The sequence below is a fragment of the Nannobrachium achirus genome, assembly GCF_963921795.1.
Source record: "Nannobrachium achirus genome assembly, chromosome: 16".
Lineage (NCBI taxonomy): Eukaryota > Metazoa > Chordata > Actinopteri > Myctophiformes > Myctophidae > Nannobrachium > Nannobrachium achirus.
The window spans coordinates 27,912,954-27,931,756 of record NC_137823.1 but is presented as its reverse complement, the minus strand read 5'-3'; the positions used below and the strand labels follow the sequence as shown (position 1 = coordinate 27,931,756).

The following is an 18,803-nucleotide window of genomic DNA, read 5'->3' as shown; positions in this document are numbered from 1 at the left end:
ATTGTGTCAAAATCCCCATATTCCCTCAGCTAGGGTCATTGGACAATCGGTGATATCTCTGAAACCCGTGGCCAGTCAAGCCCGAAGAAGAGCTGCCCCCATTTTGTTTTTGTTTTGCGCCACGGTTATGCTGTGCTCACGTATGTGTGCGTTAATGAATTATGTATATTGATAGATTCCCAACAGGAGTGGGAGGATGGGCTTGTTGTGTCCCCCCCCCCCATATTTTTTCCATGAGAATAAACAAGGGGAATTATACACCACGGAAGCGTGCACAGCCCGGCCTATAAATAGAAGCGGTGCTTTTTTCGCCTCAGGATGTGGTTGCATTTTTACAGGTCAGGCTGTGATCTTCTCTTAAGCCTCTCTGCGTTGAAGATGTGTTGTAGACATTACACATCTCTAGGGCTGTACTGTCCGCCCAGGGGCGTCACAAGGGGGGGAGGGGGGAGGAGTGGGACTGAGTTACTAGGGGCCCAAGGTGGAGGGGCCTTAATTATTTTATACTTTAGAAATTGAAAAATAGCAGATATACAAGCTCACAGCGCGGCACCGAGTGCCGCGCTGCGAGCTTGTAGATCTGCTATTTTTTGAAAAGTCGTGAAAATGTGTGCACATCTTTGAATATATGTATTTTTTAAGCGAACATTTGTAACTCAAATGTAGCTCCTGGGAGGGTCCCTGGAACTAAATATTTTGAGATGGGGGTCCGTGGGCAAATATATCATTTTGGGGGTCCTTCTCCTTCACGTGAAAAAGTTTGAGCACCACTGCCTGCCATAGAAATATAGGTTTTTCATAAAACCTTAGAAGGACAAATCTTCAAGATTTTTCAAAAATAGCAGATATACAAGCTCGCAGCACGGCATAGTTAAAAGCACAAAATAATTGTGCGGGGGGCCCGCAGTGAATCCTCCTTGTACCCAGGGCCCAGCATTTGGTGCGACGCCCCTGTGTCCGCCTGTACCTAGAGGGGGCCTTTGCTTTCATCTAACCAAAGTGTGCTGCTGGCGGATACAAGCATCAAACACGCATGACGTGAGAAAATTGAGTGGCGTGGCCTTCGACGCAACGCGAGTCTGTCTTGTCTTGTCTTGTCTTGTCTCCCCCCCTCCCTCCCCTCCCCTCCCCTCCCCTCCACCCCCTGAAAGTCTTCGTTCGCAGGGTAGAAATCAATAGTGGTCTCCTTAAGAATTAATCTGGAATCCACTCTACTATCGTGGCAGGCGGCCAGCCTGACTGATGTGTGTGGTTTAAACGGCCCCCGCATTCTGCTTCTTCTGCTGCTGCTGCGCGCACGACACACGGGGCCGCGGCGGCGCGCTATATCTATCTGTGTGTCGGTGTGTCCTGATGATCGGCTCCTCGGCGCTCTACTTATCTTGTCTGGGCTCTTGCCGTATCCTTTCCCTCCTCCTCCATCCTCCTCCCCTCCCCTCTCCTCTCCAGCTCTCCTCTCTCTCTCCCCACGACCGAAGTTCGATGCGATCGGCTCTTGGCCCTGGCTGGCCGCGATAGTTCTCAGTGCGGGGCGACAGCGCTGCTGAACATGGCGTCAGACGGGATGATTTTAACAAACCACGACCACCAAATCCGGGTCGGAGTCCTGACAGGTAAAGAGAGAAAACGTCCGCTGATTGATTTCTCCCCGCCGTCGGTCCGTCGACCGATTGCAACGGTTTCTATGCCGCCGCCGCGACGGCGGCGATGATGATGATGATGCACTGAATGGATGTTGTATTATAGCTGCGGTCGTCCTTTTCTGGATGCTCTAGTCTAACCGGCCGGCCGTCATACATACGTGTCGGTGGGGTTTTCTTTTTTTATTTATTTTTTTGCGTGGCGGCGGCTGGCTTGCTTGGCTCTGCTCTCCATAGCTGCTGTTTGCAGCTCTAGTGCTGTCAGCGCCTTGGAAGAAGGCGACACTGATTTAAAATCTTACCTTCTGGTTTTTATGCCCGGTGGCAACTATTCATGTAACGGGCTACACATAGGTGGCATTTGAAGACGTTATGTGTTAGCCGTTACATGATTTTCCCCCCACCGTTTGTCCGCTAATTTAGATCTTTTTTTTTTCTCTCTCCTCCTTTGCGAGCCTCCTCGTCTTCTTCCCAGCAGAGAGGAGAGCAGAGGAGAGCTTCGGTTATGTGTATTGAATAATTCATGTCCCGTATCAGGGGCTTGTCAAACCTGAAAATTACAGCTGAGCGGTGTGGCGCTAAACATGCTCATATGGTATGGATTGCATTATTGACACCCAGCTGACCACAGCGATTTTCAAGTGTTGCTCACGACTGATGTTGCTGATGAGCTGGTCCGTGTGTGTGTGTGCGTGTGCGTGCGTGCGTGCGTGCGTGCGTGCGTGTGTATGTGCGTGCGTGTGTGCGTGCGTGTGTGTGTGTGCGTGTGTGTGTGTGTGTGCGCGCGCGTGTGTGTGTGTGTGAAGGAACAGTGGACGTCTGAGTTAATTATGGAAATGCATGTAGGCATCGGGGCTGACAGGCGGTGTGCGCGCGAGCCTTATTTGTGTGAATGACGGTGGCAATTTGAGTTAACATGACACGAGAACACGTCTCGTTTTTTTTGGTTCGGTTTTGTGTGGATGTGGATGGAATATAGGCTGCTATACGAGTTAATCCTCTGTGTGTGTGTGTGTGTGTGTGTGTGTGTGTGTGTGTGTGTGTGTGTGTGTGTGTGTGTGTGTGTGTGTGTGTGTGTGTGTGTGTGCTGCGCGCGCGTCATTCCACTAAATGCATGCCTGCATCCTTTGAAGATGACGACCGCCTTGGTAACATTTGGAAACGTTCTGCGCTTGAATGCAATGCAAGAGAGGAGAGAGAGAGAGGGAGGGAGAGAGAGAGAGAGAGAGAGGTGTATCATGAATGTATGAGAGGCGAACAGAACGCTATTTGCTCCCTGGGGCCTGGTTGGTTTTGTATTGTGTGGACTGTGTGTGTGGATTGCTTTGTCATGTTCCCATGTTCTTCTTCTGACCGTCCGTCGCCCATAACATTAACGATTCGCTGGTGTTGTCATGATAAGAAAGCAAAAAAAGAAGAAGAAAATGCAATCCAAATGGGGATGGAGGGATAGAGGGAGGGATGGGGGGGGGGGGGGGGGTAGGACCAGTGGACGCAGCAGCATCGCGGCTGGCTTTGCTGTCCGGCTGTCAACCGATATGTCCGCTGAATTACAGAGGGTTGCCGAGAGAATAAATATGCAACGCGGAGAGAGAGAGAGGGCTATAGGGCCAATCAATATTTCATGGAAAAAAACGGTGTATTCGTGCAGCGACTCATACGATATTCCTCTCTCTCTTTATGGAGATCCGGTGTGAAGGCGGCAATGTGTTGTAGCAATGGAGGAATGACTCCTCGTGAAATCTGCCAGGGAAACCCCTTCGCTCCCCCCGATCTCTCTCTCTCTCTCTCCCTCCCCTCCTCCTCCTCTTCTTCTCACGCTGGAGAGAGAGAGAGAGAGAGAGAGGGAGGGAGGGAGGGAGGGAGAGTGCTGTCCATGGTGCTGAAAGCCAGCGTCAGTCACAAATCAGTGCGGTACTGCCTACCCTGCCTAGGGATGGGACGATACGCCATGTTATCGTTTATCACGATTAAAAAAAAGGTAATCGTATCGTGGAGATTAAATTGATCGTGATGTCGTCCTCCGTCATGCACTGGGATCAATCCACCTTTTATTTGCTTAGCTGCATATCCGGTACCATTCAAACCCTCTATTGGTAAAACGTACTTATAACATACGTACTTGGTAGTTTTTCTTTCACTCTCTATCAAATGTCTTGATAGCCGATCTACAAGCCCTACCCTACGATCTTGTAGATCTGCTATTTTTTGGCAAATGTTCCGCCCCCAGGATAATGGATTTTGATTATCGTGATAATATCGTGAATCGCGATTTCTTTCGCCACAATAATCGTGATATGAAATGTTCACATCGTCCCATCCCTACCCCTGCCTTCTATATGTCTGCCAGTTCCACAACGGTAATAAATGGGAGGCTTCGCCCATTTTTTTCAAACACCGTTCACTGTAAAATCCTCCGTGGGTCCATTTGGGTCCAGCTGCACACCTCCCAGAGTTACCGACGGAATGTATGGACGGATGGAACGAACAACCGAGTACTTTACTGTGTACGTGATATTGTCGCGTCAGAGGGGTTAATTTCTCGCTGTCATTAGTCACTCGATTCCCCCCTCAACTCCCCGGTGTAGTGACAGATTGCCAGTGTGATCTCGCTGTGCGGTGTTGACAATTCCCGCACACATATGGTTGATATCGAGACGCAACAAGAGACGCGACCGGCAAGCTTATTTGTCTTTTTGATGTATTATTACGTGTGCATATGGTGGAGTGGAATGGGTGCGGTGTAGTAAATGTCAAAATGAGAAGGGGAAGATGAAAATAATAAGTCATTCCCCCAGCCTTCTTGTGTTTTTTTTTGCAATAATAGTGATGTGCCTCATTGGGTCATTTTATCTACCGTTGTTTCCTGTTGAGATTGGAACATTTCACCCAGGTTTTTTCATCTCACTCACGTCACTTTGTCTGCTGACCTCACTCGGCAACGAAATAAACAGAAAATAAGCAAAAATAAATTATAAAACTGTTCACAGGAGGCAAGCAGTGATCACCACAATGATGTGCACTGCAATGTAGTTTCAAATGCACTACATTGCAGGCGCTTTTTGAGAGTGAAAAAATAAGAAGACACGTGTGTGACATGTGTGATCTGGGCAGCTTGCCCCAGGAAATGTGCCAAGCTCATTAGGGAACAACGGTATATACTCAAGACATAACTTTCAACCTGGCATCCCAATTTTGGTCATGTCATTATATAGGAGAAAATGGACAGAAATTGACCGTTTCTTTCCAAACACGGTAAAAAGAGCAGATCTACAATCTCAGAATGCCTCGCGAGTCGCGACGCGGCGCATTGTGAGCTTGTAGATCTCTATCTTTTGGTATATTCAATGTACAATGCAGTATATAGGCCTATAACAAGGGGAGTGTTGGTTCTCACGTTGATAAAAACCAACAAGTGGGGTAATTTTCAGCTGACAGTAACCTGTAAGCCAGGTTTATGTATGTATATACGCCTATAGGGCAAGGTGGATCCATATCCCTCTGTGTTCTTATCCCAAGCCCCCCGCGCCATTAGTCTGCCATGGCACTAACCCGCGTGAGCAGAATGCTAATGGAGTCCGGAGCCGCTACTCGCGTCCGCCATCCAGGGGTGTCACACCAAATTCTGGGCCCTGGGTACGAGGATTCCCTCACATTTTGTGCTTTAACTATTGAAAAATCGTGAAAATGAATCCAAGTCTTTGAATATTTCAAATCCTTCTACGTTTCTTTTTTTTTCCTTTTTGTCAGTGCTCAAACTTTTTCATGTAAAGGACCCCCAAGATGATATGTATTTGGCCACGGACCCCCATCTCAAAATATTTAGTTCGAGGGACCCCCCCAGAAGCAAAATTTGAGTTACAAATGTTCGCGTAACCTTTTCATGACTTTTAAAAAATATCAGATCTACAGAGCTTGTAGATCTGCTATTTTTCAATAGCTAAAGTATAGAATAATTAAGGCCCCTCCCTCCACCTTCCTTGGGCCCTGGTAACTCAGTCCCACTCCCCCCCCCCCCACCTTGTGACGCCCCTGCCGCTATCCCCCCCTCCCCTTTCCTTCTCCCGTAGCGGGTCAAAGGCCAGCTGTCCACTCCTTCACTCAGTCGCGGCGGGGGGAGGAGATGAGACTGCGGGTCACCCTCCTCCATCACATTAAAACCCCCTGACAGGTGACAGAGCCCCCACGGGACGTCTCTGTTTAGGGGGACCAGAGGAGGAGGAGGAGGAGGGATGGGGGCTAAAAAAAGAAGCAAGAAGAGACGTATTTCAAAAGGCCCCGTACAGGTTGATGTGTAAGTAAAGTGGATGGTTTATTTATTTGTGTGGCTGGCGATGGTGGAGACGGGGAAAATGTTGAAACGGGATAATTGGGGTGAGCACACTGTCACTTGTCAAAGATGTCACACTGCTAAAATGTGAGCTTTGTTAGCCAGGGATGAAAAGGATCCCATGCTGTGCTCAGCCTACTGTGGAGGGTTTGCTTCTTTCCTCTGCCTACTACTGTGTGTGTGTGTGTGTGTGTGTGTGTGTGTGTGTGTGTGTGTGTGTGTGTGTGTGTGCGTGTGCGTGTGCGTGTGCGTGTGCGCGTGCGCGTGCGCGTGTGTGTGTGGGCTGGCCTGTCCTGATTGGCACGTCTTAAGATTCGAACGTTCGGTGGTATTTATGAACGAACCTCGTCGTCTTATTTATTCACATATTTATTCAACATCGTACTGTTAGGAGGTAAACAAACTTGCGTGTTGTTCCTCGACGATGGAAATGTGTGACCGTGCGGAGGCATTTCTATCGGCATAATCACTAAACTGGATCTAGCTAATATATCGCAGTTGTCGGGTGAAAACCTTGTATGTCCAAAACCGTTCGTTTTGCATTTTCCATTTTAAAAATGATTCAAACTAGTGAAAGCAGCCGATCTACAAGCACACAACGCCTCGCACTGCGAGGCGTTGTGTGCTTATAGATCTGCTGTTTTCACTACTTTTGTTGCGACGGCCTTGTACGATGAAGTAGGGCTTTACTTTGCGAAAGAACATACAAATTTGAAACTTGGAGATACGAGGTTTCCACCCGACAACGACGATATTCAGATCGACATTGGCTAGTTCCGAAAGCTAGCCAATATAATGAATGAACGTTGGAACTTTCAGACACTGGGGCCAGCCCTTCTATGAGTTTTTTCTTATTCTCTCTGAGCCTGTCTGAGGGTGTGGGCAACGCGTGGGCAACGTGTCACGATTTTCACTACTTCCCATAATTTTCATTCCGTTTCCTGAAAAGTAACTGGTTTTGGACGTACAAGGTTTCCGCCCCGACGATGATATGCATGTGACTCTGCTTTTGCTCTATGTCTTTTGTGCACTAATACTGAGCTCTGGCTGGGAAAACACTGCAAGCAAATCCCCTCAGCCCCAAATATAGCTACTGTATATGCATACCTCCCATGATCACATGCACGCACGCACAGAGGGGGGCACGGGACGAGAACAGAAGAATATGTGATTATACGGTGCCACTCCATGGATGGGGCCACATGGTAAAGCTCTTCACCGAGCCTCCAATAGAGTAACGAAGTCATGACGTCATGTACCCATCCTACCTGGTTCGCGTTTTCCCATAGACTTTTTTTCATATCGCGTCATATAAGAACTGTGTTCCAAACATAAACAAACGATCTCAGCGGTTTGACTCATATGGATATGAAGAATCAACTGATGGTGAGAAAACGCTAATGTTACTGTCACCAAATTAGTTACATTTTCACCAGAAACAGACTGTATCAAATATTAGTGATTGACTATCATAAACCATATAAGAGCCACCTCCCCGACAATATCGCGGAGATTTGTGTTTATTTTTGGACCACAATGCTTATATGAGACGATTTTAAGATGACCCAGTGTTATTCTCCATAGAGAAATTACTTCCCCTTTTTGCCATGTATTTATTTTCTAAATAGTCAGTGTGCCACCCCATCAAAATTCTGACATGTTTTGATTGTCAGGACATTGTTATAAAGATCATTAGACCCACCTATCTCCCCGCCTCTTTCCCCAGTCAAAGTTCAGAATTTTAATGAATGTAGAATTATGTGCAGGATGTAATTTGCTGCAAATTAGGTGACTTAATTTAATTGACCACATTTTAAACTATATTACTAATATTTGATTTTAAAATAAAAATCCTCTCACACATCTGCCACTGTGCCACAGTGTGCCAGTGATCACACTCCCCTGTGCCAATTTTGGCACCTGTGCCTAAGGTACCCCTACTCTAGACTTAGTAAACTAGATATGAGTTGTCTCTGGACAGCTTTTGTCTGTGTACGCCAAACCTCTTTGCCAAAAGAAATAGCTGATCTACAAGCTCACAAAGCATCACAACGTGTCTATTTTAAAAACATGTATTTTGCATATAGGGTGAAGCACCACGGGGCATGAAGCCAAGGTGAGCTATCCTCTTGGGGGCTGGTACAGGTGCTAGGCCTACTGAAAAGCTTTGGTGGGCTTTCTCGCGGTTCAAGTGGGTTATTCATTGTGTGTGTGTGTGTGTGTGTGTGTGTGTGTGTGTGTGTGTGTGTGTGTGTGTGTGTGTGTGTGTGTGTGTGTGTGTGTGTGTGTGTGTGTGTGTGTGTGTGTGTGTGTGTGTGTGTGTGTGTGTGTGTGTGTGTGTGTGTGTGTGTGTGTGTGTGCGTGCTAGTCATTTTCAGTGCTGTAGATTATACATTTCATGCAAACTTTAATTGCGACCAAAGGTCGCAGTTTACCATGAGAAATGACACTGCCTGTCTCTGTGTGTGTGTGTGTGTGTGTGTGTGTGTGTGTGTGTGTGTGTGTGTGTGTGTGATTTTTACAGCCTATGGGTTGGTTCCCTTGACACATCACTGTGACATCACAGGTGATAGCAGGTGACATCACCTATGTAAAAGTCCATATATGGGTATTCCCCAGAATCCCCTTTTATACCCATATATGAAGATCCCTGATGTCATCGATATATACGTATCACTGGCCAGATGGCCAAGACAAGGCCCATATCTGTGTGGCTGGTTCAGATATGGATCTCCTTGTATGGGCATACAATATATTGTATGTTGTGATGTCATGGGAACCACTCTAACAGAATCCCTTTTATGCCCATACATGGAGAACTCGCCATGGCCCTGCTTGGCTTTACTAATTAACATACTGTACGTTTTATGCCCATATATAGAGATCCCTGTCCCAATGTCACTAAACATGGTAATGCCCATGTATGGGTATGTTTTGACATAACATTGTTAACTACTGTATCATGCAGGGGTCTCCATATATGGGTAACTGGTCCGATATATATCACTGGGGCGAGTTGCATGTCGCCCTGAGGCGTCTTACTAGTAGACTATATTTCTCAATGGCACCTGTGTGTGTGTGTGCACACGCGCGCACGCGTGTGTATGTTGCGGGCACGTGTGTATCCTGTAATGATATCTATTCTCCTTATTGTTCATCCTGCTCGCTTGAGGTTGCATAGGTACGCGCCTGCATGCGTGTAACGTGTCTTTGCGCAGATGGGATAATAACTTTTTAATCTGCTTTTCCACATAATTTAATATCTTGGAGTTTGTCCCAAGCTCACCTTCACAGGCTCCGGCGCTAAAGAGCCTCGCTAGCTAGCGCTGAGGCGGGGAACAGGAGTCAAGTCAGCGAGAGGCGGCCTAGCATGCCAGCGCGCAGGGGCGTCACACCAAATGCTGGGCCCTGGGTACAAGGATTCACTGCGGGCCCCCCTTGAATGTTAACTATAGAAAAATAGCAGATACACAAGCTCACAGCGCGGCACCGAGTGCCGCGCTGCGAGCTTGTATATCTGCTATTTTTGAAAAATCGTGAAAATGTGTGCAAGAAACCTATGTCAAGGACCCCCAAGATGATATGTATTTGGCCACGGACCCCAATCTCAAAATATCTCCTTCCAGGGACCCCCCAGAAGCAAAATTTGAGTTAGAAATGTTTGCTCAAAAAATACATAATATTCAAAGATTTTCACACATTTTCACAACTTTTCAAAAATAGGAGATCTACAAGCTCGCAGCGCGGCACTCGGTGCCGCGCTGTGAGCTTGTATATCTGCTATTTTTCAATAGATAAAGTCATAAGGGCCCCTACACCACCTTGGGCCCCAGTAACTCAGTCCCACTTTCCTACCCCTTGTGACGCCCCTGCCAGCGCACCTTGACCAGAATTAGGAGACGCCGTCATCTGTCACTGAGTGGCTTGTATGGCTGCCAAGTTGGAGAGCAAGCTTCTCCCTGTGTCTCTCAGGATGACACAGGGGCCAGTCTGACTAGATTATAAAGCGCAACAAAGCTGGGACAGATACACGCAGTGTAGCTCTGCACTTGAAGGGCTAGGGATGGGACGATGTGAACATTTCATATCGCGGTTATTGTGACAAAAGAAATCGCGATTTACGATATTATCGCGGTAATCAAAATCCATTATCCTGGGGCGGAACATTTGCCAAAAAATAGCAGACTTTTGATACAGAGTGAAAAAAAAGACTGTATTAACAGTTCTACTGCCAGATTTATTATTTATTAATTGGGGCTGGTGCCAGCAAAAAGCAGCTTACCTTTGCGATGTTATAGAAAAAGATCTATTCGTTATTTTTATTTTTTATTTTTTATTTTTTATTTATTATATGTGTACTTTAGCCAAACTGGCGGCAGAGGGCAGCCTTATGCAAAGAATGGAATGGAATTGGGCCGCTCCACAAAAGAACGAGACGTATTGGCAGCACGCTTGGTTCAATTGGGGTGAACGGGAACGTCCGAAGCAGTAAAAGAGTTAAGTATATGGGTTTAAATGGTACCGGATATGCAGCTCGGCTAATAAAAGGTGAATTGATCCCAGCGCATGACGGAGGACAATATAACAATAATTTAAATCTCCACAATACGATTATTGTGAGTGTTCTTTTATCACGATAAACGATAATATGGCTTATCGTCCCATCCCTATGAAGGGCACATGCAGCTAACTTGCTATAGTGTAGCTCTAACCAGATGTTCTTTATGCCTGTTAGCACCATGTAACCGTAATTACTGTGTGCTTTTTTTAACAGTTTTTTATAATTTGTATAATTATACATATGTAAAGGTCATCGCGGCAAACTACAACATCTGTTTAAGTTTGGCTCACAGATGATCCAGAAATAGTGTACTGTATATAAGGGGTCTTCAACGTTTTCAGGCCAAGGACCACTTAGCTGAGAGAGAGAGATGAAGCAGGGACCCCCTCACATATTGTATAAATGTGTGATGCAGATTTTCATCGATTTCATAGATAGTCATAGACTTGTTTGACAGCACTGTCATCAGTCTATGTTGGATTCATGTTCTTGTTAAGTTTTATTTCCAACATTTAACCACTTAAATCGTCAATATTTTGTAAACTTGACCTTTCACTTTGTATTTGGTCTGCTCTTTTTTACCTCTACACCAAACCTATTTGCCAAAAACAGCCAGTATACAAGCTCTCAACGCCTCACAGCGTGAGGCGTTGAGAGCTTGTAGATCGGCTATTTTTGGCTGAAGTTCTCCTCGGAATAGGGATGCGACGGTCCAAGTTGTTCATTTAAAAGAATGATCCTATCACACAAAGATTTGGCGGCCCCCCTCTAGTAACTCTGAGGACACCCTAGGGGTCCTGGACCCCCTGTTGAAGACCCCTGCTGTATATGGTTTGATGTGACTCTGTGAGACCACACCGAGAGTTTCTGTTGTAGCCTCCCCTCATCTCCATGTGTGTCCGGTTTGAACCCCACTGGAACGTTGTTTCCTTTGCAGAGTTACAGTATGTGGGGATTCGGAGAAACATGCATATTAAAGATGGATACACAATACAGGATCAGGGACACGAACGCAGAATGAGAATTAAGTCTTCACTGCAGTGCAAACTGCAAAGGAATTATTTTCAACGCAGAGTATAGCGTAGGTGGGGGAGGTGTCCTCCCCATCTCTCTCTCTCTCTCTCTCTCTCTCTCTCTCTCTCTCTCTCACCCCCCCTCCCCCCATAGCCCATGGAAATCATCCCCCCGTAGTTCTTAATTGGGATCTGAGTTAGAACGAGAGGCAAGCAGTATTTGGATGATGAAGAGTAGAAGGCTCTTCTTGTCGTCTCTCCAGAGGAGCACTACACTAGGGACACCCTAGAACAGTGCTTCTCAACCTGTAGGTCGGCCGGTCGGGACCCCCAGGAGGGGTCCCCAAATTATTTTGGGGGGGTCCCCAGATGATTAACTTAATGTGCAACTTTGTTTTCTCACTCAACAGTAAACAAACCAACATAAAGTTTAAGTGTATAGAGGGTATCTGCACATTTCCGAAGTGACTTTTTAATACCTCTAAAATGACAAATTAAACACTGGCCCAATTGTCAAATATTAGAGGCAGAAATTGTGTAAATAGCATGCTCACAACGCCTCGCAATGGGAGGCGTTGTGAGCATGTAGATCTGCTATTTTCACAATAGAATCGTGTTATACAAAATGTAATGCCTCAACTCTTAGTGCTTGTCAGGTTGGGGGGTCGCCAGTTAAAATATGATTATTTTGTGGGTCTCAGCCTTAAAAGGTTGAGAACCACTGCCCTAGAAAGCCATTCCCAGACTGGGTGTTGGAAAGTGAGGTTTGTTACCAATCCCCACAAAAGAAAAAGGTATTCTTTGAGCGGTGCTAACCGCTTCTACATCTGGCTTTGTGTGTATGTACTGTGTGTATGCATGTCAGTGTCCGTCCGTACAGTATGTACGGCCCCGCTCACGCTGGGACGCAAGCTTTGCGGGACGTTTTGAACACTTCACACTGGGTGTGATTTTTAGATTTTTTTTTGCATGATTCATTTGAGATGATAATGCCGGAGGTCAGGTGGAGAGGCAAAAGACAGGAAGATTGCTTTTAAACAGGGGAGGCATTTGCCCCTTGTGTGTTTTGACATAAAGTGCTCACCTTGTTTCCATGTTGTGTATGATAACACGCGCGCGCACACACACACACACACACACACACACACACACACACACACACACACACACACACACACACACACACACACACACACACACACACACACACACACACACACACACACACACAGACAGAGGTTGGGTGGTGGGGGGGCGTCATTGATTTATCAGTTTTGATCATTCTGCATGTAATGGGTGTCTGAAATTATCATATCATCAATCATATCAGCTTGCTTGCATCTAGGCTAACTGCAAGGTAGTTAGTTTGAATTGGTGAAGACGCAGTATGGTTGCCAAATGCATGCCTTGATATACATTTATTTTGGCAAGGACAGTTTACACTTTACTTTGGAAGAGGTTGAAAGTTAACATTCAACGTGTTCGTTGTGACTGATCTCATACATATCGTTTATGTCTGACTCAAATTCAAAGAGCGACAACAAGCTCAAAGCGCGTCACTTCACGCCGCGTTTAGAGCTTGTAGATCTGCCACTTTTGATGCTTTTGTGCGACGCTGAGGTATGATCAAGTAGGGCGTTGATTTTACAAAAAGTTTAAATATATAATATCTACTACTTGTGTGAAGACCACCAGTGATGCATTTATAGTACATAATATAGTCCCTGGAACTAAATATTTTGAGATAGGGGTCCGTGGGTAAATATGTATCAATTTGGAGGTCCTTCACATGAAAAAGTTTGAGCACCACTGACCTAGAGAAACAGGTTTTTCAAAAAACCTTTGAAATAATCAAAGACCTTTTCAATTTTCATTATTTTTCAAAAATGGCAGATCTACAAGCTTGCACTGTGAGCTTGTATATCTGCTATTTTTCAATAGTTAAAGCACAAAATAATGCGTAATAATGCGTTCCCAGTCTAAATGGGTTAAACCCTATGAAGAACATTCATGGGGGGCCCGCAGTGAATCCTTGTACCCAGGGCCCAGAATTTGGTGCGACACCCCGGGGTGGGAGTGGATGTGATCAGGTTTGGGGTGATGAAACGATGCGATGGTGACAGAGTATGAACGAAGTGAATGGACACACGAAAAAGTGTTGTCATTTTGTTCTACTTAATATATATTTTTGAAGTGCAATGTTACACAAACTACTTACTTCCACCGAGGGTTCCCACCGGGGGATGTTCAACTATACTGTAGGTCAGGGTTCCCCAATAGGCGGCCCGCGGGCCATTTGCGACCCGCGGGGTGCTACTCTCTGGCCCCCACCAACCCCAGTAATAATGGTGGTATAAGAGCAGCAACAACACTAGTATATCGTCGTTTTCGGGTGGAAACCTTATCTCCAAATTTGTATTTTCTTTTGTAGTAAAGCCCTGCTTCATCATACAAGGCCGTCACACAAAAGTAGTGAAAACAGCCGATCTACAAGATCTTGTAGATCGGCTGTTTTCATTGATTAAATCATTTTTAAAATGATAAATGCAAAACGAACGGTTTTGGACATACAAGATTTTCACCCGACAACGACGATATCTGAACTGTCGCTGGAGTATCCGGAACGCCACCGTCGCCCCCTGCAATGTTGTGGCCCTCGGCTTGGTACCCTAGACATAATTCGGCCCTTGGGGAAAACTAATTGGGGAACCCTGCTGTAGGTGATCTGCACAAATCAACATGCGTTTTATGTTTTTCTTTTACCATACACAGTTACACACACACACACACACTTCTTTTTTAAGCGCATTGTTAATATCGCAACTGTGGATTATGTTTATGTTAACCACAGACTATAATTATCTGCATGAATCAAAAACTCTTCCCGGGGCTGGCAGATGCAGAGGTGATGCCAGTAATGTAATTATTTTTTGGTTGGACAAGCGAGGAAAAACGTGTCACCTATTAATCCGAAAACAGTTGGTACATGTTCTGGTCTATGTTCTAAGTTTCATCTTGAGTGAAACACATAGCCTTGCCTACAGTGTTTACAGTGGCCCATCGAGGAGCGCCTGATTGCATGCATAATTTTCGAATATTGACGGTAATTTAATCAGTCTTTGGCATGAGCTCATTCATATTTACACTAATTTCTCTAATCACTTCCTTATCAATGGCAGTTAAAATCAGGTTGGGCGTAGGGATGGGACGATAAGCGATATTATCGTTTATCGACATAAAAAACACTCACGATAATCGTATCGTGGAGATTTAATTTATTGTGAAATCGTCCTCCGTCATGCACTGGGATCAATTCACTTTTTATTTGCCGAGCTGCATATCCGGTATAATTTAAAATTATAATTTAAAAATCTATAATTAAAAAGATACTTATAATATACGTACTTGATACAGTCTTTTTTCCCTCTCTATCAAATGTCTTTGCCAAAAAAATGCCGATCTACAAGCTCACAACGCGTCACATTTGCGACGCGTTGTGAGCTTGAAGATCTGCTATGGATTTTGATTATAGCGCTAATATCGTAAATCACGATTTCTTTTGTCACAATAATCGTGATATGACATTTTCATATCGTCCCACCCCTACTCCGACTCGTGTCCCCCTTTCCCCATGATGGCATCACCACTTTTCTCTTGCATCTCACATTTTATTTCATCCCATCTACCCTTTTTGGAGCGGTGAAAGCGCTCCCAATAGACAGGTATGTCCGTGGGTATGTCCCTGGGTGGCTGGGTGGCTGGGTGGCTGGGTGGCTGGCCGTGTCCGTAGCCTGGCAATACCTTGAGTGGCCACACACAACACACTAGTTAAAGGAGGGGCGCTGTTTTGTGCAGGCCAGGCACACTCACCACTCACTCACACAGACACACACACACACACACGCACGCACGCACACGCACGCACGCACGCACGCTCAGATTCACCGCTCCACTTCGAACCGAGGTTTGATTTTTTGCCTCCTCGCTGGCTATTTCTGTCCCTTTCTCCTCCTCACCTCTCTCTTTTTTTTACCTTTTCCTGCCTATCTGCGCTCGCCTCTCTCCATCTCCTTCCGACAGAGCGGTATGAGGGGAGCATGTAAGAGTGAATAAGCCATTTAGACCCGGAATTATTGAACTCCAGCTATTGAAAAATAGCAGATATACAAGCAACATTTTTAGCAAATCTTTGAATATATATTTTTCAAAGCAAACTTTTTTTAACTTGTCCCTGGAACAACATATTTTGAGATGGTGGAGGTCCGCGGCCAAATACTTGTAATTTTGGGGGGTCCTTGACATGAAAGAGTTTGAGCACCACCACCATAGAAGACATTTATAGAATTGGGTCACAAAAATTCAAAGACTTGCACGTAATGTGCGTAATTATTTTTTATACAGTAGAGTGCCACTGCCACGCTGCGAGCTCATATATCTTGCTATTTTTCAATAGTTAAAGCAAAAATGAAATGTTAAAGGAATAATAATACGCTCCCGTCCGAAATAGGATAATGGAGGAAGGCAGCCTCTCCCTAACGTGGTGCGTTTGATGGCCGACCCCATGCAGCCCCTGTGTGTGTGTGTGTGTGGTCAAGGTGTTCTTGCACTCCTCCTCTATTATTCATCGTCGTGCCTCTTCCCTGTGTCTCGCCAACGCCACCCCGCTACCACCAAACGCACTCAGATCATGGCATCAGGAAATCAAATGTTAATAGCCCCCCCCCCCACACTCAGCCACAGACGCAGATATACAGAAAGGTGGGGGGCGTCTGCTGACCTCCTGGTCCAGGCGCATACCACTTATTGCTATTGATAGTTAGTTAAGAAGTACATATTTGTCACTCTCTATCAAATGTAATTTGCCAAAAAATAGCCGATTTACAAGCTCACTTGCGACGCGTTGTGAGCTTGTAAATCGGGTACTTTTTGGCAGATTTTCCGCACCAGGACAATGGATTTTGATTATCGCGATAATATCACAATTTATTTTGTCACAATAATCGTGATATGACATTTTCATATCGTCCCATCGCTACCCCATCACAATAGGAACTCCTCCGCGCGTGTGTGCGTGACGAATGCATCTCTGCTGCCCTCTGTGAGATTTCCCTGTTTCAAACGACGTTGTGCAACAATATCAAGCACCGAAAGATCTACAAGCTCACAACGAGTCACACCGAGTTTGTAGATTGGCAATATTTCGCAATTTTCATTGCCGCCCCTAAAAGTTTTGTCCCCACAAGTATAGTAATGCAAACACACAACACGTGTGTGTGTGTGTGTGTGTGTGTGTGTGTGTGTGTGTGTGTGTGTGTGTGTGTGTGTGTGTGTGTGTGTGTGTGTGTGTGTGTGTGTGTGTGTGTGTGTGTGTGTGTGTGTGTGTGTGCGCGCGCGCGTCCGGGCTGACAGTGTAAGCTGCAATGTAATTGCTGACACTGTCCAGAGGATTGAATGTAATGAAGGTATAGCTGCTTACAGTCGGCTTCATTAGTACAGCTGGGCCTCAGGCACTCTGTGAGTGTGTGTGTGTGTGTGTGTGTGTGTGTGTGTGTGTGTGTGTGTGTGTGTATTGTGAGAGAGAATCCTTACACCTTGGGAAATAACAGAAGTTGAGTGGTATACACACACACACACACACACACACACACACACACACACACACACACACACACACACACACACACACACCCTGCCACCCACTCATAGGCATTATTGTGGAGCATGTTGGTTATGACTTTAATCCATAGGAGATCATTTCCCACCATGTATTTGATACGCTCTCGTCCTTCGCAATATAGGATGTGTCTTACGGTGTGAACCAAGGATGTGTCTTACGGCGTGAGCCAGAGTCCTGCAACGGGCCGGGTACCCGCGGGTATACCCGACGGGTACCAGCGCTTGACGGGTGAAAACGGGTGGAATATATACTATTATACATTTGGGGGACTAAACACGGGCGGGCGACAGTTTATTGTGAAAATCAGACATCTGTTTCCACCTAAACAACGTGAGCGCACACAGTGAGCAGCAGGACACACACACAACACACAGACACAACCACAGCACGCACTAGCACGTTAGCTAGAAAGTACTCACATTCTTTACTTGAGTAAAAGTATCGACACTGCAATATAGAAATACTCTGTTACAAGTAAAAGTCCGGAATTCAAAATGTACTAAGTTTTGTCATCAAAATGAACTTTAAGTACCAAAAGTACAAATTGTTTGAAAATAGCAGATCTTCAGCACGTTCTCATCATAGCAAGGGTGGTTTAAAAGGCTATCTAAAAGAATAGAGAGTGGTAGCCGACCTGGCGTTTATGTAAATACTGTATATTGCGTCTCAAACACTGAGGACGGCGTGCGTGGACGATCGAGTGCGATGCCATTTGGAAGCACGTACGCACAACTGTAGTCTATTTACTTTACTGCATGCAATCACGGGTAGCGGGGTGGATCTGGCTTTGATTTTTATATAATCGCGGGTAGCGGGTCGGTCCACGGATCTGATCAATGCCGGGCGGGGCGGGTGCGGGTTGTCAATATCGGACCCGTGCAGGACTGTGGCGTGAACCCCGGCTGTTGTGTCTTACAGTGTGAACCCAGTCCTTTGGGCAATCAAGCAATCCTTATTCCCATTTGAACTACTGAGAGCGTTACAATTTTACCCGCAAAGGCCCTGCCATCATGTGCCATGTATTACCTACTGGGTCATTTGAACTTTTAGCTTGCCCACACTTTTTGCCAACTTTGAGAATGGATACATTGGGTTACAGTGGACTGAGAGAACTGGCGACCCTGTTTTTGGCGTGTCATTATAGGAGGGGAAATATAACAAAAGTACGAAAACAAAACAATAAAACCGTTTTCGCCATTTGTCACACAACAAAATATTTACAGCTTAAGTTGTTAAGGGTGTTTTACAAGACTGGTCTTGTGGGGTGAAATAGCTGGCCGTTTTGTCTTCTACAACTTGCGCGGAACCGAAGTGAATCCTAATCAACTCCACTGACACGGCAATGAAGCACCTTGCAAAAGATTCTGTCATTGACCTTCGCTGTGTGTGCGCTTCCCTTCCGCCGAGGCACCTCCACACTCACAGCCGTAGCATTAGCATAACGTTGCAATTGCATCGCATGGGCGGCGCGTCGGTTTGGGGCCGCTGCGTTTAGTTCCACTCTTGCTTTTGTTTCCGCTGATTTCACGACAATTGTCCACACAATATGCTAAAGCCGAGGCTGTGCTGATCGGGCTTTTGT

The 18,803-nt window shown here is 45.8% G+C and overlaps 1 protein-coding gene across 2 annotated transcripts in view; it reads left to right on the top strand.

Annotated features, from left to right (window-relative positions):
• Nucleotides 1-1,549: 1,549 nt before the first annotated feature.
• The window catches only part of gphnb (gephyrin b), a gene marked incomplete at both ends in the record, with an annotated part of 164,690 nt that continues 147,436 nt past the window's right edge, over nucleotides 1,550-18,803 (top strand). For both annotated transcript variants that reach the window (XM_080745149.1, XM_080745148.1), the window contains one exon: nucleotides 1,550-1,613. In XM_080745149.1, coding sequence (XP_080601275.1) covers nucleotides 1,550-1,613 — 64 coding nt within the window. The remainder of the gene's footprint in view (nucleotides 1,614-18,803) is intronic.